This window comes from Falco punctatus (genome assembly GCF_963210335.1).
Source record: "Falco punctatus genome assembly, chromosome: 3".
NCBI lineage: Eukaryota > Metazoa > Chordata > Aves > Falconiformes > Falconidae > Falco > Falco punctatus.
Window position 1 is genome coordinate 111,036,580 of NC_137582.1, and position 23,240 is coordinate 111,059,819.

Sequence of the window (23,240 nt, forward strand, 5' to 3'; positions counted from 1 at the left end):
CCCGTTCACAAATACAAAAAAAAAAAAGAAAAAAAAAAGACAAGTTTGCCAAATAAGTTAATTCTCCCCCCCTTTCCCAGTATCAAAAGTGCAAAATATATACCTAATTTTCAGTCCTACTTCTCAGGCTGCCTTAGCATGCTAGTTCCTGGCAGGCTTTCAGTGAACAGCACCGCTCCATACAGGGAGGAGGTTTGGTACCACCTTTAGCCCCGGGGGGCTGCACCCCTTTGCTTCTGAGCGGTGTGCAAGCGCTCGGACCTCCCTCAAATAGTCCACCAGGACTGAATTTCCTCCGTCTTTGGATGACGAACCACCGCGTGTGTAACGGAACCGCAGGTGCGCTTTGCTGATGATATGTTATGATACGGGTCGAGCGCCGCTGGAGGTGGGGGGTTTGGAAAATTACCGGGGGGGGCGATGGCTCGCAGCTGCTGGGGGAGGGTGGACATATCCTGGGCGTACGTGGCCTCTGGCCACACTCTTCTACAAGAAAGAAGCACCCATTGCTCTGCAGTGGGCACCAAAGCTCACCGAACGAGGGGTTTAGAACAGTTTGGCGTTTGCTTCAGCCCACAAAATGTTTCTCCGTCAAAGGGCGACAGGAGCCAAGCTGGTCCGACCTGGTTAAACAGGAGCTGTGCTCCCATTCCAGCTGCAGCCGGCAGGGCCGGAGTGCGCAAGCACCCCTTAACCAAAACTCCATCCTGAAGGGGAGGTGGTTACCTTTGCTAAAAACAAATAATTGAAAAAATGATTCCAGTAAGTGGGCGGCGTGCGACCTGTATTTTGAAGGCCCAAGGGCCTTCTCTTCGTACTTGGGGCAGGGCTGAATTCCCTGGCTGTAGCACAGCTAGGCACTTTTTTTTTTAAACACACCCAGGGCTTTCTTCCGGTTTCTGAGTAGCTGAAGAGACAGCGGAGACTCAGAGAATTTTTTTGTTTTTGTTTTTGCAAATGTCTTAAGAAGTTATGCAGAGCCTGCCACCAGGCCAAGACTTATTCTGGCCACGTCCTGCATGGCAAGCTGCGGGGAAAGTGCACGAGAGCGCTGTGGCAATGGCTCCAGCCAAACGAAGATGAAGTCTAGCAGCATCCAGCCAGCATTTTGTTCCCGCTCTACTTCAGCGGTACGTGTGCGCCTCAGTGCTTTTTGGCAGGGAGCAGGCCTCTCCCTTCCTTCCTTCCTTCCCTCTGCTTTAGTGCCTCGCTCGTGCAGCAGTTCAAGCTGCAGCCCAGAGTTGGCTGAGCTAAAATTAAGTAACCTCACATAGGGTCAGCTGGTAGCATCGTAGCTTTTATTTGGAAGTACATTATACACGGTGTTTGAGATACCTGTGGTGGTCGAAGCACGCCGATCTGCTCCCAGGTTGGGGAGGAGCACAGCAAGCCAAGGGATTGTGAGCAACTAGGTCACAGTGGCAGTAAAATGACTTGAGCATTCCTGGATTTCGTATGGGATGGGCAGCTAGCTCAGAGATTGGCAGAGTTGTTCTAACTGGCTGCTCCGCTACGACGGCAACTAAGGCGGCAAGGGGCAGCCGAGCTTTGAGTTAACCCCACGTGCTTGACTGAGCATTCTACTGTCAGGTTTGGCCCCCACGGCAAAGGCCACCCCACTCAGATCCCCATGCTCCGGCACCGCCGCAGCCTAACGGCGACCTGGTACCGCAGGGGCCTGGGCTGGAAGAGGCACCGCCAGTGCCAGCCGGTGTGAAGCAGCAAAAAGGAAGAACGAGCCCCGCCGGATTTCAGCCCTGCCCGCACAGAGAAACCCTGCTCCTTCGCTTTAGCCCTCGAGGGTCTGGCCACGAATCTGCTGCTCGCCTTCCCAGCAAAGGGTCTCCCTTTCCCCTCACTGTGGTGTCAAAAGTGGCTGTTGGAGCTAAAATGCCAAAGCCCAAACCAAAGCCCACGCTTTGTGACTGCCCTAGCTTCACACGGACCTGCCAGTTCAAAAAGACCCCTCCAACGCAAATGCACAAAACCCCCAAGGCAGCAGCCTGCGTGTTGAGACACCGAGGGTGGGGGCAGGAAGGAAACGGGCGAGCGGCTGAAACCCAGCATCTGAAACCCACGCCTAAACCAAAAGGAGCTTCGCGTGTAAGCGACAGTCTGATGATACCGCACGCCTTGGGCAAAGAATTAGGTTCCACGATACAAAGGAAGGTTTGTACTATGGGTGTAAGGGTGTTTGAAAGGAGCCCCGACCGACTCCCTGGCAGCTAGGTAGAGTTTCTTTTACACATCTACTGGCTTGTAGCAGCTCACGCCTACTATCTGAGGACGCAGTTAAAGTTATGGCTCTAGGATACATCGTCTAAAATCGACAGAAGCAGAAAGGCATCTGAAAAATTCAATGTGACGTTTAAATGGCTCAACACTTTTACAGTATTAACGACCGTGCAAAACCCCTTCCCTCCCTGGTTACGGTTTTGCCAGTGAAGCTGCACGTGGAACTATGATACGATGAGCATGAAACATGCAGATTGCCTACTAGCCCGCACCACAGGTACTCCCAGCTACAGGTTTGCTACGAGGGAGATGCTCCCGACCATACCCTAAAACACTTATTCACTTACCACAGGGAAAGCTGATCAAGTATGACTGCCTGGTGGGAGGCCTTTCAGAAAGGCAGGGCCCAGGAGGGTCCGCAGGGTCTTGCCGGTGTTACACCATGCACCACGGGCTAAGCACACGGGGAAGGGGAGAGAGAACCACGACCTGACCTGCGTTACCGGCCGTGTTCGGTCTGGCCCAAGTCGCCAGGGCAGAGGAGTCATGGGGTTTTCTTCAACCGAGGTCAACTGAGAGATGGAGCTGGGGGTGACTCGGGAAGCAGATGTGGCAGAACAAGAAGGGAAAAACGGCCTTCTTGGCTCTTCGGTAGTACGGTGTCCCAAACGCATGATGAGCGGGCGGCGGGGGGATTTCAGTGCGCTTGGCTGCGCTCCCAGGCTCCAGACACGGGGAGATATTTTCTAGTTGCCGGCCCTAGGAGAGTTCATCTAAAACCTAAGGTCCATTTGTCACACTTGTTTGTGTATTCCTGGAAAGAGCTGTCCCTCGTCATCTTCATAAAAAGTGTGTCCGTTAGAATCTCTTTAAAATCCCTCAGTCTAGCGCGGGCCACGAGGGGATATAGAACCTCTGTAAGGAACCCTCCAGGAGGCGTTCCATCCAAAAGGACAATTTGTGTAATTTGTTTTTAATGGATCGAGAACCCGGGCTGCAGGAGGATTTCCCTCTGGCTTCCACGGGTACCAAGGAATTGTACTCCTCGCATAATGCCAGGGTTCCCCCCTCATCCCCGGATCGGTGAGGCTTAAAGAGGCAGAAGTATTTCTTGTGGCCGTTCAGAGCCAGGACATAGCCTGTGTAGTCACGTTCGAGGAAATGCTTGTCGTACTGGTTTGGGATGGGGGCCGCATCCTGCGCGAACTCTAACAAGTACTCCAGCCATTCTCGGTGCTTGTCCAGGCTGAGGAAGGAGAAATGAAGAGAGCTGCTCCTGGGGGAAGAGTAAAGGGGAAGCGGGATTAGCACGTGCCTCCCGAGCCGGACTGTTCCTGCTGGACAGGTAAGCATTGGTAAATGAGGGCAGGTGCAGAGCTGGGTGGCCGCAGCTCCTTTTTTAACCCCGTTCAGCACAGATGACCAGTGCCTAGTGTGCACCCTCCTCATTGAAATATGGGTACGGCAAAGCAGCAGCGGCACCAAACCTGTCTGGCTAGGAAAGGCTGCTTGGTTTTTGGTGATGCGTTGCTGCTGATGTGTGCAGAGGCCACTTTGCTGGCTAGAAGCGTTCCCTCCTGGTGAACAAGCCAACACCGCTGCTAACTTGTTATCAGAGTGGCATTGCCCAAGCTGCTAAAACCAAAACAGAAACCTGGGAGAGGGCCCCGGCCTACCCTGTGAATGTGTAGACTTCCAGGGCAAACTTCTGGAGGAGCATGGTTTTGGTCGAGTTGGACAGGATCAAGACCACGTTCATGTGACCCGGCCTCAGGCGCACCAGGTTGCTGTTGTAGTTGATGTCCGTTAGCTCAGTCACCTCGACGAAGCCCTTTTTGGGCATCCTGCTGCAACAAGACCGTGATGAGGTGAAGGGGGAACGAGGGACCAGGAGAGGCCGAGGATGGAGGAACTGCAAAGCCGTTCCCTGTCCTCTGCCAAGCCGTCCCCGTGCCCTGGAGTTCAAGCCTGTTTAATGGGTGCCAGGGCCAGACTCGGATCTTCCTCAACGAGTCGGTCAGACCTTGACCTTCCCTGCCTCTCCCTGAAGATGCCGTCTGGGGCCCACTCAGCAGGAATCACGTAATAACTAAGGCTGCACACCCCTGTCCTTGCTGGCCCTTGGTGCTGGCTGAGCACAAATCCCACCCCTCTCACTGCACCCACGCTGCCCCACACAACGAAGGCGCCATGCCCGTACAACTGTGGTGCTTCTCTGCCGCCCCCCTAATGCTCTGCTCTGGCCAGAGGCCCCCCAAGTGATGCTTCAGTGGAAAATGTGTGTGGAGAAATGAGAGAGGGAACCTGTTACTCTCTTTGCCAAAGGTTGCATCGTTCTTCTCCGTCTTTGCAGCATTTTCTTCTTTCTCAGAGGGAGGAGAGTCCCTTGTGTCACTCGAATCACTGCAAAGGAAGATTATCTTGGGTGCGTTTAAGGCACTGTAGATTGGAGAGAGGAGCTATCAGCTGGACTGTAAGATCCCCTGGGACCTTTTGGCCTGCACTCACCTGAAAGCCTGAACAATGACAGTGCCAAAGAGAATGAAGAGCGCAGAGAAGAGCAAGGACAGCAGCGGCATCATTTCTCGCCTGGGGGGAACATTTGCAAACAGCAGTCAGGGCTGTGAGTCCCCCAGTTTCTGTTCGAATTTCAGTTCCTGTTACCTCAAGTAATACCATGCGGTTTCCCCAGAAACTCGCCTGGTTTCCTGGGGTCTTAAAGACAATCAAGATTTTGAGCACTGTCCTGCTCCCACCCAATAGGAGGAGGATAAAAACGGATCCATTTTAAAAACAAGTGACAGGGAAGAGGTGAAAGACAATGAGAGATGTGTGTTTTTGGGAGCATAACATCCACGCTCAGCCTCGAGGCAAAGCATGGCATACTCGAGGCAGAAGCTAACATCACCGTGGCACCACCACTCATTGCCTAAAGCTTGAGAGAATACAGGTGCCTGTGTGTTTTGGTATGTTCTCAATTCCTGTCCATAAGACCTTGTTTCTGCTATGCCTCTGAAACAAGGTAATAGCAGTCCTGCTCCCCATTGAGACTCATTCACACCCAATCCGTACCAGTTACTGTGAAACAAACTGTCCCAGCAGTCTGAGATATAGTCCAGCATAGAGTAGAGCCATCGGATAAGGAACATCTGTTGAAAAAGAAAAAAGCCAATGCCAAACCCGCTACCCAGAGCACCCCGATGGGACTCCCAACCCTTAAACCAAACCCTGGGCCTGATCAGGTCTGGAGCATGCCGCAGGCTTCTCTACAAGAGCGGGAAAGGAGTCTCACCCTGGTATTTTAAAATCTAAATAATGCCCGTGAAGGGCTGCAATGGGACTATCTGAAAAAGGGGATGCAGTGGTTGGGCAGCTGAAAAGGCCACGTGCTTACGGGAGCGAGCTCGTCATTCAGGTCTGCCAGAACGGTCTCCAATGAGAGAAGGCTGGGGTCTGTCCTCAGCTGGTCCAGAAGATCCAGGAGGATGAAGTTGTCCTCTTTGCTGCCTTGCCAGGCTTCCTCCAAGGCTTTATAGACGACCTTCCCAGCATTGTTGCGTCTCTCCAGAATGACCACCTGGACGAGGCAGTAACAGCGCAGATGTCAGCCTGGGGAAGGTACGGTTTTCTAGACAGACATTACGCTTCAAATCACTGCCCAGAATTGGGAGTCAGATCAAGGTATAGCCTCCTGCCCGAAGTGATGTGAATTAGAACAGGTGAAAGGAAAGGGGGAGGATGGGAAAAAAGAAAAAAAAAAGGGGAACCCTCACAGATGATTTTCCCTTATACTTCTCCTCGTCCATCAGCAAGGTGTCGGCAAATTCTGGCTGCCGATCATTATAGATGTGCACAAACTTCAGTGTGTCTTTTGTGTTGGCCACAGCAAAAGTCAAAAATGCGTCATAAGCTGCAGCAAACTTGTCACCTTCTCCAGTAAGCAAGACCACGCAGTGCCTAGGCAACATGACGAGAGGGTTAAGAGCCATTTAGGAAACGAGAGGAAACAAGCATCCCCTTTCCCCTAGCCAGAACCCCATCCTGCAACATGGATACTGAACGTGATGCAATGCATTTGTTCCCCCGCTTGCTCAGAATCAAACAAGTGGCTTTAGAAGCAGCCCCAGCGCCTCGGGGAACAAAACGGGGGGATGCGTCCCCCACGGAGCCTTACTTTCGCTGACGGTGAGACTTCTTCACAGGACATAGCTCCTGGAACAGCCTCTGGCTGGTGAGTCTGGCCACTGTGAGGAACTTATTCTGGGAAAGGAAGTCATCGATGAGCTGCTTCTTCATCTCTCGTGCCTGGTGAGGACAAAGAAATCTGAGGTCAGAACCAAGCCGGACGAGGAGAGCAAAGCTGCTGTGATGTTCGTGCCCGAAGGCTGCCAGCCACCATGGTCTTCCTGGAAATCACCCAAGACGTTTTGAGGCCCTGAGACCGAGCAGCTACTTGTGGCCACCCTCCTCAAAAGATCAGACACCGTAGCTGAAGCCTGGTGAGCTTCTTCTCTCCTCAGGCTTGCTTTTCCCTGCTGCTGAAGCCAGAGTTTATGCTGACAACGAACACTCTGAACACTCTTTGCTTTGACGCCTGCCACTGACCGACCTCTCGTCACAAGCTAAGTCAGAAAACCTGGGTGTCTGTTTGGCAGAAGCTCCCAGAGGGGGCTCCGAGCCGTACCTGCACCACATCGGCGGGCCTGTCGATGTGCTCCTTGAAGACCATCATGGTGGGAGTGTATACGTTGATGTTGTACTGACGGGACAGCTCTTCCGTGCCTCGGAGTCCAACATAGACGTAACCAAAGGACAAGTAATCTCGGTATGCAAAGGCAGTCAGCTGGATGGGAAGAAAGCACCAGCATGTGTTTATGTGAGACAGCAAACAGCATTTTCTCCCCTCCGCACGTGCCTGAGGTGACTTTGCTCTGAGCACGCCTCCTGCTGTGTTAAAGGTTGTCAGGCACACGCTTTAAGAGGCAAGAGCCCTGCCTCACCCTCGCTGAAGCCCAGTTTTCATCCCCTTAGTTATCATACAGGGAGCCTTAACGGACCCCAGCTGGCTTTTACAGCCTGACCTTTCGCATGCTAGCAGGGGGTTCACAGCAAACAGGCTTTTGGGTACCCAAAGGAGCTCTGCTGCAAAGATCGCTCACTACCAGTAAAGGTTAGTTCCTGTCTCTTGTTGCCACTGCCTCTGAAACCCACCCGTGCCTTCATGTCTGCTAAGGGTACATCCGTGGCAGGGCAGAGAAACTGACCCCCAATGCAGTCGGTCACCTGGCCACACTGTTTTCAACCGACGCAAATCAGCTTGCTCTCCTAGAACCAGTCAGTAGTACTAAGCGGCATCGGTCCGCCTCTGCTCACAGCGATACGGCATTTTCTTTTGGCACAGCAGGATTTATTAGCAAGTCAACGGCACAGTGACAGAAATCGCATTACCTTGTATAATAACGGGACAACTGGCATATGATCAAATAGGAGGACGTGGGGCTTGTTTTCTTTCTTCCAGTTGGAGAGAAAGCGGATGTAGTTTTTATCTGTAATCTTTAAATAGAATCAGAACGTTAGTGGAGCCTCTGACGAAGGCACACATGATGCCCTACTGTCATGTCTGAAGGGGAATCGAGCCTGAAAAAGCTGTCAGGGCGTTACAGAAAGCAGACTGTGGGTTCACCTTTCCAACAACAACAACAGGCGTGCTTGCTCTGTGCTTTTTTGGTATAGGCAGTGAATTAAAACCATCCATCTCAACCCCCCACCAACCATCCCAGTTATTGCACCCTCTGCCGATGCAGTTTCAAGACAATACTGGTGCCACTTGTGCTCTCCTAACTGTTCATCAGGACCATATGTTTTATATATGGTGGGAAGCCAAGGCTTTACAGGCATCTGTAAAGAGAGGTGGCCCTCGCTAAAGACCCCGCAGGAACACGAGGGGAGGGGAATGAGGCGCTGAGCAGACAACAGGCAGGTGAGAGCACTACAGGGCCTGACCTGGCCACGTCACACTGAAAAGGGGAGGTGGGCGCTCTCAGATGCTGCCCCAAATGACCAAGCAAGGCTGAAATGCAGGAATTTTGTCTGCAACAGGTGTTCCCTATATCTTTGAAAGGGATCATGATGCCAGCTCCACTGTCCAAGGTCTGAATCAAAACTGGACAAAACAAACCATGGGACTCTGGGATCTCAGTGAGTTTTAGCAGACAACACCTACGAGCTGCCGTGCAGTCCCTCATCAGCTGGATGACAGCCCGAGGAAGAAGGGGAGTGAAATCTGTAATGACAGCTCTTAAAATGCCCTGCCAACCTGTTGGATCTTCATGTGCTAGGGACACACATCAGCTCGGGGGCCAAATTAAATGGGTCAGCCACCAAAACAGCTGAAGAGAGATGCATATCCGGATGGATGTGAGAAGTGGCACGCGACACCCTTACTGGAGCATACCTTTTCTATGAGATTCCCTGGCAGGAGGTTCTCCATGAATTGCCGCAGGTTTTCTCGAACGACGGCGTTGTGGAAGAAGGTTATTTTCCCGTTAATGAGCCCTAGGAGGGACGGCGTGCTGTGTGCCCCTAAGTGATGGGCGAGGCGTCTTTCGTATCCGGCGTGAACAACTCCTATTCCTGCTCCTGGAAAAGGACAGCGAGTTCATGTGAAAGGCAGCCTAGCAGAAAATTGGAGCTGAAGACCCGTTCTACTGCCCAGCGTCCTGCTCAGGAGTTACTCATGGGACCATCCCTCCTAACTCTGTACTCTCCTCCACTTGCAATCCTTCAAGACTGCATTTAAACTCATAGCTTTATCTATGGGGAGAGGGAGAGCACATGCTGTCCTCTTTTCCACTGTCCACTGGTATTCCATGTGCTACGCTAAAACCTCAAGTAGAAAAACCTTAGCAAGCAGGAACTACAAGGCCTTTGTCTCCTGATGTCTGTCGAGTTTGTTCTTCTGCAAATGCATGCACACAGATGATGTCTGTGGGGAGAATGAGGAAGCTGGGCGTGGAGGGGCGAGTACAAAATAAATACCTGCTGGGTGTCCAAATGCCACATTCTGTAAATCGCAAAACTTACGGGATGGCAGCAGCCCTCAAGCAGAGGACCTATTCTGCAGGGATCTTTGCCTATCAGAGCCAGCTGAGTGCAGGACCAAGAGCAACACAGCACTTAGGCTGGCAGCCTAAACCCGTAGTGGTGCGGTCAGCCCTCAGCCCCGCCGCCACCTATTATCGTCAGCATTGGACCAAGCTGCCAGCCGCATGGTCAGGAGAAAAGGTGCCTTGCCCTTGCAATCTAGGGGCCTGGGTTTTCCACCATTTCTAAGCCGTAGCCTCATTGATTACGGTGTCAGTAATGTTTGGGAAAGCCTTAGGCTCAACCCCTGAGGAAATCTACAGTGTAAATGTGGTCCCCCAAAGCCCACGGTGATCACCACAGCCTCACCGGGCAACTGATGCATGCCCAGCCTCAACGGCCTCGTCCTTACCCAGTGCCTCCAGCTCCTGAGCAACTTCTTTCCACACAGGCTCAATGTGGATGCAGCTGAAACACCAGTCTGAGGTTATTTTGATGAGGTAAGGTTTCTTGAAACTATCCGGAATGATTTCATTGATGTAGTGGGAAAAATGGAGCAAATACTTCTCATCAGAGGTGTCGCGCCTCTCCGAATTAAAAGGGAAATGAAAGAAGGACTCGTCAAAATAGAAGCCTTCATGGAAGTGGTGGAACTGGCGATGCTGGTGCGGAGAGTAGCCCTGGCTTTCCCCGGCATCTCCATAGCGGTCAAAGTTTGCCCTCTTTTCCTCGTTGGAGAGGATCTGGGAAGGAGATGATAGAAGAATGCTCACCTGAAACCAGGAGGGGGAACTTCCCTGACAATACTCCCTCAGTAAATTATGGGCTATGAGAGAATGTGTAGCTTTTGCTGCGTGTTGGGAGGGATCAGTGTTCTGGAGAAGGGAGCTATTGCGTGGCCTCCAGGCTCGTTGCAGTCAACGTGGGTAAAAAAAGCCAAAGGAAAGGAGCCTGTAAATCAAGGCCGCTGTACCCATTTCAGACACCGACTGCTCCCTGAGCCCAAACATCATGCCATCTCAGCACTGACACTACTTTTCCAGAGCAGCTTTTGCTGGCATCTGCTTGAATGTTGAGGGCTTTCTCGGCACATCGGGAAGTGCCACAAGTTTTGCCGAGTAGCTGGAAGCCCCACAGAAAAACTGCAGTTTTCAGCTGGGAGATGAGAATTTGCTTTTATTTCTGTGGGCTGGGCCTACTGGCTGCAGCAGCATCAGGTCAGCTGCCTCAAACCAAGGCGGCCAATTTTGAGAGCCATGCAGGAGCGATGTGCAAATTACTGCTTATGCAAAGCATCACGTGAAGCGAGTAAGCCCTGTGGTGAGTAACACTGCTTACATCACCCCCAAAGCACTTATATGTACACATGACACAGATGAGATGGCCACCCAGCCACACGGGGCTCAGTGAGTGGCCACTCCTCCCTCGTTTGAGGCTTTTTAGTGAGAACAGGGCAGACCAGTCACAAAATGACTGCGATGGAGGCCACGCTGGTGACGTCCTGCAGCTCTCTATTGAGAAGGTGGAGGAAACTTTCCTGGTTGGTAGTGTCTGCCTCCACAGGGTTAAGCGCCTTTCCTGTGTGGATGTACGCAGAAAAGCACAAAGCCGCATCTGGAAAAATAAGGTTGCTTAACTTTTAACGATGGCAGGGGTATAGCAAGAAGGGCATGTTACCTCATAGGCCTTGCTGATCTGGATGAATTTGTCTTCTGCTCCAGGGTCCTTGTTTTTGTCAGGGTGCCTACGAGGCAGAACAGGAGGGAAAAGGGGTCAGCAGTTCCCTGCGGGGGCATGGCGAGCTGTTGGCGAGCAGGACATGGACAGGCGGGGTGCGCAGCAGCACCCACTGAGGCTGAGATCATGTTTTCTACCTGGCACATGCTCTCCCACCCTCCCAAAACGCAGCACTGGGATGCACGCCTGCAGGCCCTGTTCCTCTGTCCGATCCCTCGCCAACGGCCCAAGCCCAGGCCGAGGGAGCACGTCTCTTTCCCACCTACTATGGTGATGTGTCCCTTGGCTGCTGCCCTACATAGCTACTGGCTTCTTCCTGAAAAATACCTCCCACCACAGCCCTCGGGGACGTCTGGGGCAGAGCCACGCAGGCTCTCAAAGCTCTGCGGCCATGCCTCGATCCCGCTCCTCAGCGTGTGGTATTTGTGCATCCCATGCGCTTCCCTTCCATGGCCGAGTTGCCCTTGGGTGTCGGCGTGGGAGCCGCGTTGCCCTTTGGTGTCAATGCCTCACCGCCAGTCAGACCTGTGGAGGTCCCAGCTGAGCCAGGGAGAACCTCCTCCCCCGCAGCCAGGCCCCGGGGGGGTTTGACGGGTACTGCGGCTCACGGGAAAGGCGGCCGCTCGGTTTTGGGATGACCCCTGGCCTGCGAGCAGGACCCGGCGCTCACCTCCGGCCGCCCGCGGAGCCCCGCCGGACGCGGACAGCCGGGGGAGGCGGCTGACGCCACGGCCCGGCTGCGCCCCCCGCTGCTGCCCGGCTCTGGGACGCGGTCCGCCCCGGGGTCCGTGTGTCCGGCCGCCCCCGGGCCCGTGTGCCCGGCCGCCCCGGGTCGGGACCGAGGGGGAGGCACGTACCATTCCCGGGCGAGCCGCTTGTAGGCCTTCTTGATGTCGGCCTGGCTGGAGCTCCGGCCCACCCCCAGGATGCGGTACGGGTCGAAGTCCCCCGCCGCCGCGGCCTGCGCTCCCAGGGCCGCCAGCAGCAGGGCGGCGGCCCAGGCCAGGCCCGCCCGCCCCAGCTCCATGGCTCCGGCGGGGGCTCGGCGGGGAGCGGGGCCGGGACGGGGACCGACGCTGCGGGGACCTGCGAGCGGCGAGGGCCGCGGACGGGCCGCCCTCAGCCGCCCTGCGCCGCCGCTTCCGGCGCGCCCGCCCCGCCGTCACCATAGAGACGGCGCCGCTTCCGGTCAGCGAGGCGGGCGGGCAGAGCGGCGCCGCCATGGAGGAGGCGCAGCGGCGGGCCCTGCGGCGCGGGCGGCTGCGGCTGGTGGAGGCGCTGCGGGTGGCACCGCTCTGGGACCCGCTGGAGCAGCGCGGCCTCTTCACCCGCCCCATGGTCGAGGAGATCCAGGTGGGCTGGGGGCGGCCCCCGGGACCCCGCCCCGCGGGGACAGGCACGGGCCGGGTGGCTCCCGTGCCCCCTTAGCTCCAAGGGGGTGGCTCCTGTGTCCCCTCAGCGTAGTGACAGGCCTGGGGGAGGCCTCCGTGTCCCCTCACCCCGGGGGGGTGGCCCCCGTGTCCCCTCAGCCTAGTGACAGGCTCGGGGGAGGCCTCCGTTTCCCCTCACCCCGGGGGGGTGGCCCCCGTGTCCCCTCAGCGTAGTGACAGGCCTGGGGGAGGCCTCCGTGTCCCCTCACCCCGGGGGGGTGGCCCGCGTGTCCCCTCAGCCTAGTGACAGGCCGGGGGGAGGCCCCCGTCTCTCCTCAGCACTGGTGACAGGCCCAAGGGAAGGCCCTGTCTCCCCTCACCCTCGTGACAGACCTGGAGGAGGGTGGCCCCATGTTCCCTCACCCTAGTGACAGGCCTAAGGAGACCTCCATGTCCCCTCACCCAAGGGGGTGGCCCCTGTGTTTCCTCAGCCCGGTGACAGACCCAAGGCAGGGCCCTGTGTCCCGTCACCCTGGTGACAGGCTGAAGGGAGGCTTCTGTGTCCCCTCAACCCCGTGACAGGCCCGAGGGAGAGCTGTGTGTCCCCTCAGCCTGGTGACAGGCCTCAGGAGTGGCCCTTGTCTCTCCTCAGCCCGGGCCTTGCAGGTAAGAGGTGTAAGAACTGCCCCCTGCCCCAGCCAGTGCCAGGCACAGGCCCCCCAATTCCCCTCTTGTTACTGGGGACAGGCCTGGGGGTGTCTTACCTTGTCCCGTGCGCTGCCGACGAGCTGGGGGGTGCCACTGTGTCCCCTGGGTAGGGGCTGGGGGTGCCCCCTCCTGCCTTTCCCTCCAAGCCTGAGGGTGGACTGCAGCTACGTGTCCTCAGCAGGGCTGGGTGGATGGAAGGGGTCAGGGCTGGGGTTGGGGTGGCTGCTGGGGGTCTCTGTGGCTGTCCGCTGGCTCTTGGTCTCACTTGCCCCGGGGAGGTGTGCTCAGCATGCATCCCCACGGTTCCCTTCTCTGGGTGCCAGCTGGAACGGCCGGCCAGGTGGTGTGCCTCAGCCTGGGGAAACATGCCTGGGCTTTCCTCCTCTGCAGAGCGCCGGCAGCCGAGGAGAGCAAGCCCGGCAGCTGGTCATCGACCTGGAGACTCGAGGGAAGCAGGCTTTTCCTGTATTCCTCTCGATCCTGCGGGACACTGGACAGGGTGACCTCGCAGACATGCTGATTGAGGAGTGCAAATGCCTGCCAGCACCACTGCAGCCGATAGACCTGAGGCCTGTCGAGCTGGACTTACATAGAGAGAAGCGTAATAAAAGTAAGTATCAAGGGCACAGTCTTTTCTGGGCAAACAGTAGCTTGGGGTGTGGCAGCTGGGATCCCTCTTGCCATGGGTGTTAGCGTGCAAAGTCCTGGTTTTTGTTGTCCTGGAGCGTGGCTCATAGAGGGGACTATGCAGAGCTGTTGAAAGAACATCATGCTTTCTAGCAGCGGAAGCCTTTGAGCTTGGGCTATGTGCTTGCAGTGTGAGGAGCTTCCTTCTCTTTATTTTTGCATATGACCTCTGCAGTACCTCTGTGAAAACAGATTTTGTAATGTCTTCACCACCTTGTGCTCTGCTGAATCTGTGAGCAGATGCAGCCGTTGCAGTTGTAAGAAGAAACCTTAGTCCATTGAACGCTGGGAAGGGGAAAATGGATGTGATGGTGTATCGCAGCCTTGCCACAGGGCTACTGTGACAGGTGGCTGTTGGCTTGGGTCCTTCTGGGGACCCTGGCTTGTTTATTTGGAGCATGAAATGGGAAGGGGGAGAACACAAAGCCTGACGGTTCTGTGTTGTTACATATGGAAACTTTCCTGCACGTTTGTCCATCCCAGTCCGAGCTGAGAGTGAAAGACCTCGAATACCTCCTGCACCAGCCCGGGGTAAGCTGCATCCCGGCTCTTCCAGAGAGAGGGCGTGCTGAGCGCTCATTTCTGCCATGCGGCAGGCGGGAAGGGGGAGTTGGTATGTGGTGCTGACGCATCACAGGTGGCAGAGAAGGATCTATATGAAATTGGAGTGGAAAGTGTACGATGTCTCATCATGGAGAGTGGAGGGCTAACTACTGTATGTCTGTTGTGTGTTGTAGGTGGTCTGGACATTGATAAAAGGAACCATGACCTGGTAAGTACTTGTTTAGGCATTCCCGAAGTGTTCCCTATTAAGCCAAAGCTCCATGCCTTGTGGGTGGCTACTGAAAATAACCCTGGGATAGCTGGTTCTTGCTTTGTGTTATCTGAGTGATAGCTCCGAGGCCGATGCTGCTGTAACAGGGCTGATAGGGGCTTGGGGCAGGTAAATCATTAGCCAGCTCCTCCATAAAGATTATTGCAGCTGTGACAAAAATAATGTATCTTAGAGCTAACACTTATGCTTAATTTCTGAATGCACTGAGTCATGTGTTGTCTGCAAAGTGGTGTTTAGACTTAGTAATCATAGCATTAAGAGGCGGACACCAGGAAAATAGAGATGAAGGTGTGCAGTGTGCTTTGGCGCATTGGGAAATGCACAGGGAAGTGGGTATCGTGAATGTGTCTGGACTTGCCTTCTGACAGCCTGTGGGTGTCTGACACACAGGGAACGGTTTGGCCATGTATGTGTAAGGCTCCTGGCTGTAGTGGTGTGGGTGTTTGGGTAGCTTTTGTAAAATTGCCGTGGTGCTGTTGTTGATGGTAGAGCTGAGTCTCTGGGAGAGTTATCTGCCTGTTCTCTTGGCTCCTTACGTGGACTCTCATGGTGAGGTTTGGTGGCAATGCCTAAAGAAACCTCCCAGGATCTTCAACTTGCCATGGGAGACGCTGTGGGTAAAGCAGTGGCCAGTTTTCCACAAAGGCGGTCCCCCATCTGGCAGGTGGGTTTGTGTTCCCCAGCAGCTGATAATGACGTGTGTGTGGAGAGCAGATGCTCTTATCTTGCCGTCGGCCTGGGGAAACGCAAAACCTGTGAAATGAGCTGCTTGAAGGAATTGCCTTGCTTGTTGGCACCATGTCCCACTGGATTAGCCAGTAAGAACTCCAAATAAGAGGGTGTTTAATTGCGGTGTGTGCTTGGCAGGTTTATGAACTGAAAGCAAACCCATGTGGACACTGCCTGATCCTTAATAACGTCAACTTCAGTAGAGATTCAGAATTGGATCTGTCAACTCGATATGGCTCTGACGTGGACTGCGAGAAGCTGGAGAAGCGCTTTAAGGCCTTGTGCTTTGACGTCCAGACTCGACGGGATCTGAAAGCTCAGGTGAGGCCGACCGTGTCCAGCTAACACGAGGGACGAGTGGCGAGCCCCTGGAAGTGACTGCTGTCATGTGTTGCGGGCTGTACCCCTGTGGTGGCAGCACGCCGAAAGCCCCAGCTTGTGCTGTGCAAAGAAATAATCGACCACTTGCATCCTCTTTGTTACTGTCGAGCTGTGATTGCAGGAGAGAGGCCCTTGCGTGCTTTCACCCTTCTGCCTGAACTTTGATTCCTCCTTGCGATCTGTAGGGAAGCAGCTGAGCCTGTTACTCTGTGTAGCTCTGCCAGCCCCTGGGTTGTGTGCGGCTGGGGATGCAAGTTGCCTGTCCCTACGGTCCTTGGCCATTACTGGAAGTGGCAGGGGGAACTTAGTCATCTGGATCAGCTGTCAAATGTAGAACGAGGTTCTCTGCTCGCCTGCTGGCCCTTAATTGGCAGTAGTGCTTTTCAGTGGCTAAATCACATGGAAGTGTAGTTTGGTTTACGTTGCTGTGTCACAAAGAACGCAGCAAGGAGAGAAACCTATGTAATTAAAGTAACTAACGTTAAATAAGGTGGAGCCACAGAAACACTGCTGCCTTTTGCTGCCTGTATGTGGGGTGTGGGTTATTCTGTGGCCAAGAGATGGACCAGATCTTTCTGAGCGGTGCAGCTGCAATGGATGGATAAGAGCCAGCCCAGCAGTAATTTGTGGCTGAGGTATGGTTTGAAAAAGTGCTTACCATGACGTTCTCCACGTAGGAAATGATTTTGGAGCTGCTGAAGCTGGCACGGCGGGACCACAGTGCCTTGGACTGCTGCGTGGTGGTCATCCTTTCCCATGGCTGTCAGGTGGGTTTGTCACATCTCTCCTTTTCCTCATTAGGCTGGCTGCCTGCGTGGGCAGGGGTTGATTCCCCGCGGGGCGGGAGAGAGGGAAGCGGTCTGTTGTGACTGATCTGAGGGCCGTTCTGCTGCCACAGTACATTGCAAGGAGTTATGTTCTCCTATCTGGGTGAAAGAAAGCGGAGCTTTTCCAGCTCATCTGGTGTTGCCTGTGGACAAGCGTGGTCCATTTTGGAGGCTGGGGTGTATAACACAGAGCCAAACGCCAGGCTGTGAGTGAAGGGAGGTAGCGCGAACCCTCACGCCATAGTCGTTTGGCCCTTCCTGTTTCTCTGGCTCTGATGGAGGAGACACAGTTAGTTGTAAAGCCTGTTCCTTGCAAGGCAGAGGCCTCAAAGGATGAGGAGAGAAGTTGTTATGAAGATGGGGCGTGTTACATGCCCACTATCCCAGAGGATGAAGAACCCTGTCGCTGGAGGAGATGGGATAGGAGGTGGATAACGGGAGGAGTTGGATGGCTGGGTTTCAGTACATGTCAAACGACTCCCGGGTGTCCCCTCGCCCTGGTGTGGTGCACGCCTTCACACCAACACAAGGAAGTGAGATTTGGTCTGGTGCCTTTAGGGCTCCCTCGGAACTGGCCTTGCCTTCCGCCTTACTAGCTCCTGGATTTTCCTCTTACAGACGAGCCATATTCAGTTTCCCGGAGCCGTTTACGGAACGGATGGAAAACCCATTCCAATAGAAAAGATTGTGAACTATTTCAATGGGTCCAATTGCCCGAGCTTGAGAGGAAAGCCCAAACTCTTCTTCATCCAGGCCTGTGGCGGAGGTGAATCTTTGTTTCGGTTCTGGTGGCGAATTGGCTGTTGAGCATGAGCAGGCTTCAGAGACACGGTTAGGCTTTGGCCTGTTGTTCCTTTTTGTTCGTCACCTGTCTCTCTGGCTCTCTTCTCTTGCCTTTGGCCATGCGTCCTGACCACTGGTGCAGATGGAGTCTGAAGGCTCGGACACCGGCTTCTCAAAGGAGGGTGGGACTGATCTGTGCGTGCCAGAACGGTTTTTCTGTATGGAAGGGATGCAGGAAAGAAGGAGGGGAGCAACTGCGGTGCACACCAAGCAGCTGCTCCAGGTCTTGGGCTGTGAAGCCGGGAGGGAAACACAGACCTCAGGGAGTTTTCCCAGTGGAAGGTCTGTGCAAATGGGTCGAGAGCATGAAACTCCTTTTCAGACAAAGGTTGGGTAAACTTGCCATCCCAAACTCCTTGAATTGACTTTTAAGGAGATTGTCCTCACCTCCTCAAACCTTTTGTTTTGCGCTCTGCAGATGCCAAGGCAATTTTTACTAACTGGCTGACAGGCTAGGTATTTGATGGGATGAGGGAGTATTTTGGGTTTCCCCTTCCCAGGTTGGAGGAAGACTCTTACATCCCCGAAGTAGCCAACTGAATGTATTTCCCAGATATCTCTCAGGAAAACAGACCTTTTTAAAAAGCACAGAGGGACATTCGCTGCACGTTTAGGCCTTCACTAAATTACTAGCATAGAGTAATTCAGCTGATGGCCACAGGATATATATATGTATATTCCACCCCATCCCAGTAGTAAGATGTCTGGCACAGTCCTTTTTGTTTCAAGACAGTGTTTTACAGTTGGACAGGATGATCATAAAGGTATTTTCCAACTGCAGTGATTCTCCGAGGGCTTTGGTGTGAGTTGCCAGTGGCTCCGTTTCAACCAGCACAGCCAAAGGGCCAAAAAGCTTGGTGTCGTTGGAGACCTTTTATTCTTTTTTTTTTTTTTTTTTTTTTCTCGTTACACATGTTTTTTTCATCTTAACAGAAGATGTACTATCGGTGAACGCTGGAGTAAGATGAACTTTAGGGACTGTCTTGTTGCCTTTTTTTTTCAGAGCAAAAAGATCAAGGCGTCACGGTGGATTACGAGTTGCCCAGAGATGAAGCTCCTGGAGGTGCTTTGGAGTCAGACGCGACTCCTTTTCGGGGTCTGTCGGGGAACATGGACGAGCCAGACGCCATAGCCAGTTTGCCCACACCCAGTGATATCTTGGTCTCCTACTCAACTTTTCCAGGTGAGCCAGCCCACGCAAATCCTTTGCCAGCTACAGGGGGATTAGCCAGGAAGGTTGAAGCTTTGCAGCCAAAGTCAGGGGCAGTTAGGGGTAACTGGCTCCATCCAAGACAGCACCCAGGGAGCGGCAGTGACTCGGTCAGGCGAGAACAGAAGACTGGCTTTAGCAGAAATGTTCTCGTTCTTTCTCTGCAGGTTTTGTCTCCTGGAGGGAGGCATCGAGTGGCTCGTGGTATGTGGAAGCACTGGACGCTGTGCTGGAGCAGTATGCCCATTCAGAACACCTGCTGAACATGTTGCTGCAGGTAAATGCCTTATTTTTTTTCCCTGCTTTTTGTAGTTGTAGTGAAAGAAGCAGTGAGAGCTGCGATCAGCCAGGACGTGGAGGCCTATGCTTAAAAACCAGCAAGGATGGTCTTGAGCATTCAGTTTGGGCAGTGGCTAGTTGGAGCTACTGGGGAGAGGTCTAATAACAAAGAAAACATCTGGCCTCAATCTGCCAAAAACTGCCTTGAGGTTTCTCTAGTGAAAAGTTATCTGGGATGTAGGGACTATAATCTTTTTCCGAGGAAACTGCTAAGAAATGACATGGCTCACCCCATTCTCAAAAGCCCAAGCTGATGGCACTGTGGGCACCATCATAAGCGTGCCACCACGTGTCCAGGCAGAGCACATCCTTGGGGAAGTCCCGCCAGGTCTCTTGTGCCTGGAAATCTCTGCAGGTGCTCTTTTTCTCTCTGGTGCTCCTGTCACACCGTGGTAAGTCCTGAGGAGCATCTGACCCTTGGGAAGATGATGCCATGTTTGTGTTCATCTGTCCCTTTGAGCGAGGAGCACAACATGCAGGGAACGTGGAACCCATGTGGCTAACGAATGCTTTCCTGTGCGTGCCCTGTTGGCTAGAGAAGGTTGCCAAAGGTGGGGATGACGCCTTTCCTGGTCTCTGTGGGTAAGAGAAGAAAAGTCTTAGGTGGAGGTGACAGGGGAGAGGACCTCCTTTTTTGTCATTTTCCTGATGTCACGGTGCTGCTTTGGCACGTGGCGGCAGCATGGCAGCCATCAATGTCAGGGGAGTGGTGCGAGACCCTTTCTCCACTGGCTGGCATTTGGCTTGAGGGAAGCAACCATGGGGAAATGACAGGTGTGTCTGGAAGAAAATGGGTGGAAAGGGAATCTGCTCCTAAGTGAACACCCAAAGGGAGAAGAGGGAGTTGGGGCACCTGCTGAGAATCACCCACCACGGGCAGCCGTGCCTGATACAGCCGGCGTTTCCCGAAAGGCCACATTCCCTCGAGCGCCTTTTGTTTTTGTGGGTGAAAACATCTCATTTGAGGAGACCTGCCCCCCTCCTGTCCCACAGTCCCATTCCCTGTCCTCGTTGCCATGCTTCCCACGAGAGAGGCTGTGCCCTGACGCACAGCTCAGAGAAGCATCCCACTCCTTGACCGCTCTCCTTCTGTTCTTAGGTGGCAAACGCTGTCTCTGCCAAGGAGAGGTACAAGCAGATCCCAGGCTGTTTTAACTTTCTCCGGAAGAGATTCTTCTTCATGTGCAAATGATGCCTGAGCTCCGAGGTGCCCGCTGAGTGCGAGCGTTACTTCCTTGCGGCCGGATGAAATCTGCGCCCACCGGTGCTCGGCATTGATGCTCCTGGAGCCCTTTGTCTGTTGAGATGTTTGTCTTGAGAAATGTAACCTGCCAACGCTGTCCTTGCTGCGAAGTAGAGGTAAGACAGAGAATGGCGCTGTGCCGATGGGAAACATTCAAGACTGAGCAGGGACGGGTGTGAAGAAAGGTCCTTTGACAGGCACGTGCCGGCCCGGAGCCTCTGTGCTCACAGAAGACAGTGCCTCTAGCTCGTCGTGATGCAGCCATGCTCAGCTTCAGAGTCATTTTGTGTCTTTGCCAGTAACCAATCGACGGAATTGAGGTCTGGCCCTTAAGTGGAATGACATGATTTTTGCAGTTGATAGTTCTCGTTTTCAATAATGTGTAATGAAAGAGGAAAGAGATCTTTAGTGTTGGCATTTCCTTGTCTGTTCCATCTTGTGAATGTGATTTCAGCATATCCTGAAGGCTCCCCTGAAATGGGAAGAGCCAGAAAAACCTCGCTCACACAAATTTTGAGCCTGCTGCTCTAACCAGTAGTGTTTCTCTAACGTGGCCACACCAGCAGATAGAGAAAGCAGCTCCTGTCCTTTCAGGAAGTCAATTGTAGGCAGAACTGGAGTTACAGCGGGGAAACAGGAGGATTTCTTTAAAGATTGGAGTTGAGTTAAAGCACTTGCCCTGACGAGCTGCTGCAGTGATGGTTTCAGGTCAGAAACCCTGGATGTTTGTGCGGTTTTGGGGCAAAAGCATCCTTGGAGACCAAGGAGCTGCTCTCAGGAGCTGCAGCTGCCTTTGGGTATGTAGGTGGGGAAGGGAAGTGTTGGCGAGCTGCTGTGTGTGCTGCACAGAGCTGGGACGGAGCGGAGAGCTGCACACGTGGCTGCCCAGCCCGTCTTCATCCTGTGGGCTGATTTATGCTCTTGGGAAACCGTGCAAGGGCTTTGGTGCTGCAAAGGCAGATCGAGCTGTGACCCTTTGCCTCTGTGCTGCTGTGGGGAGCGAGGGATGCTTGGGGATTCACAGGGGGAACCCAGGAACATCTGCTCTGCCTTTGCAGTTGCTGGGTATTTTCATGGTTTGTTTTATTTTTGGGAGTGTTTTGGGTGCTTTGAGGCAGTTTGGCACAGTGACCTCACAACTAGTGGCAGGCCCCATCTGGAGCTGGGATGTGGTTGTGATGGCCCTGCCCATGCCCAGGGTGTTTGTGAGAGCCCAGTGCCACAGCGGTGCCTTCCCTGTGTCCCCAGGGTGTGGGGTGGCTGGAGCATCCCCGGTGGCTGGAGCACAGTTGCTGGGATGGTGGGTGCCAGCATGGCTCTGGCATGGGGTGGCAAGAGCTGGGTTCCCCCTGTGGCAGATGGCCCCTTGTCTCTGAGTGCCCACTCGTTTTCCCCCCAGTGTCTTCCTCCTGCCTGGTCTTTCCCTGTCCCTCCATGTCCCTCCTTATCTTTCGCCCATCAACCTTCCTACGGTCTGTGTTTTGTCCCCCCAGTTTTCCTCTGTCTGCTCTGTATTTAGCTTTTTTTTTTTGCTTTGCACTGTTTTACACCTCTTTACAACCAGCCCCCGGCTCCGATTATGTTACTCCTCTGTCCCACCCCCCTTTCTCCCTTTTTCCCCTCCCATCTTTTTGGCTCTTGGAGCTGAGAGAACTCCCCTGTGCCAGTGCCTTTGAGCCTCCTTACTCTTTTTTTTTTTTTTTTTTTTTCTCCTGTCTTTCTCCCTGTTGTTCTCTGCTTCCCCCTCTGTTCCACCCCCTTGCTCCCCACTCTGCCTGGGTTTCCCCCTGCTGGGGCAGAAGGTTTTTGGGTTTTCTGATGTCTTACCCCTCTCCATGTTATGGTGGAAAACAACAGCGCAGGGGGGGAGAACTCTTAGGCCTTGGGTTTCCCGGGATTTTATTTGTCGATTCCAGTGAGGCCTACACCCCTGGCCACGCTGGGAAGTGCCACATGGTCCCTGAAGACACTGGCAAGCCCAGACCTGGGCAGGGGGCTCACACGGCCCTGCCGCTGGTCCTGTGCAGGTGATGGTGTTGTTTGCCAATCCGGTGATGGTGTCGCATGCTGATCCGGTGGCAGCATGACTCCTAAGCCAGGCACCACCCATCAGGTCCCCTGCAGAGCTCCAGGCACTGCTGCCATCCATCTCTGCTCGTCCTTCCATCACCAGGCTCCTTGCTGGGCTCCGGCAGCCGCGATGAGATGGTGAGTGGTTCCACTCAGGGGTATGCGGTGTGGCACCCCTCCACACCTCCCCGGCAGCCTCTTCCCACCTGCTGCCATTGCCACGGTCGCCTCTTTCCCCGGAACACCCCACATCTCCCCTGTGGCAGCTCCAGCTTATTCAAGAGACCCCACAGCCAAGACCCACAGAGCAGCACTCCCCCACCCCGTGGCTCCAGCCACTGTGGAAGAAGATCCTCAGTAAGATGCCCAGCTCCTGGGCCACATCACAGGTCCTGGAGCCAGCACGGGCCAGGCCAGGCAGCTCCCAGGAGTTCCAGCTGCAGCTGGGCTCTCTCAAGTCATCCCCCACCCCAGCAGGCCCCCCAGGACCAACCCAGGTCCCTCAAGACCCCCCATTAAAAATCAGCTGCCCTCAGGTAGCCCAGTGCCAGTCAGGTCCCCCAAAACCTCCCAGGGCCAGCTGCATTCCCTAAAGGTAGATCCGCCCCCCCCTCAAAGGCCAACTGGTTTCCCTGGAGCCCCCCAAGACCCCCCAGCCAGACCCCACCCCCTCTCCCCCCAAACCACCAGCTAAGCTGTGAGCCCCTCAGCTCAGCCCTGGGTGTGGATCCCACTCCCCAACCGGGGGCAGTTTGTGGGATGGTTGCCCCCCCCTCCTCAGCCCCCCCCGGAACCTGGCCAGCCCTGCTGTGCAGTGGGGAGACCTTCCCGAGCGCACGGGCCAAACCCTGCTGTCACTGGCCACAGCCCTGGGGGTCTGCCCCCAGCCCCACCACATGATTTCCACCCCCACCCCCCCAAATAACCAGTGGGACACACAAGG

The 23,240-nt window shown here is 54.5% G+C and overlaps 2 protein-coding genes across 5 annotated transcripts; one reads left to right on the top strand and one right to left on the bottom strand.

Annotated features, from left to right (window-relative positions):
- Positions 1-21: 21 nt before the first annotated feature.
- CASP9 (caspase 9) lies at positions 22-20,644 on the top strand. 3 transcript variants are annotated; one of them, XM_080379340.1, is made up of 10 exons: positions 22-1,130; positions 13,524-13,743; positions 14,304-14,351; positions 14,558-14,592; positions 15,523-15,705; positions 16,443-16,532; positions 17,211-17,358; positions 18,439-18,618; positions 18,813-18,922; positions 20,084-20,644. In XM_080379340.1, exons 1-10 carry the CDS (start codon positions 1,020-1,022, stop codon positions 20,174-20,176), a joined length of 1,218 nt encoding a protein of 405 aa, XP_080235466.1. In that variant the 5' UTR covers positions 22-1,019; the 3' UTR covers positions 20,177-20,644. The 3 variants fall into 3 exon arrangements, with proteins under 3 accessions (XP_080235466.1, XP_080235465.1, XP_080235467.1); XM_080379339.1 differs by lacking the exon at positions 22-1,130 and adding an exon at positions 12,270-12,408; XM_080379341.1 differs by lacking the exons at positions 22-1,130; positions 14,304-14,351 and adding an exon at positions 12,270-12,408.
- On the bottom strand, positions 1,277-12,093 carry DNAJC16 (DnaJ heat shock protein family (Hsp40) member C16). Of its 2 annotated transcripts, none has more exons than XM_080379338.1 (14): positions 11,913-12,093; positions 10,996-11,062; positions 9,731-10,061; positions 8,690-8,874; positions 7,684-7,788; positions 6,920-7,078; positions 6,410-6,540; positions 6,009-6,192; positions 5,630-5,812; positions 5,308-5,384; positions 4,744-4,824; positions 4,540-4,638; positions 3,912-4,079; positions 1,277-3,511 (listed from the first exon to the last, which is right to left on the bottom strand). In XM_080379338.1, the coding sequence occupies exons 1-14, from the start codon at positions 12,080-12,082 to the stop codon at positions 3,115-3,117; spliced, it is 2,337 nt and encodes a 778-aa protein (XP_080235464.1). In that variant the 5' UTR covers positions 12,083-12,093; the 3' UTR covers positions 1,277-3,114. The 2 variants fall into 2 exon arrangements, with proteins under 2 accessions (XP_080235464.1, XP_080235463.1); XM_080379337.1 differs by having other exon boundaries at positions 3,912-4,082.
- Positions 20,645-23,240: the final 2,596 nt, after the last annotated feature.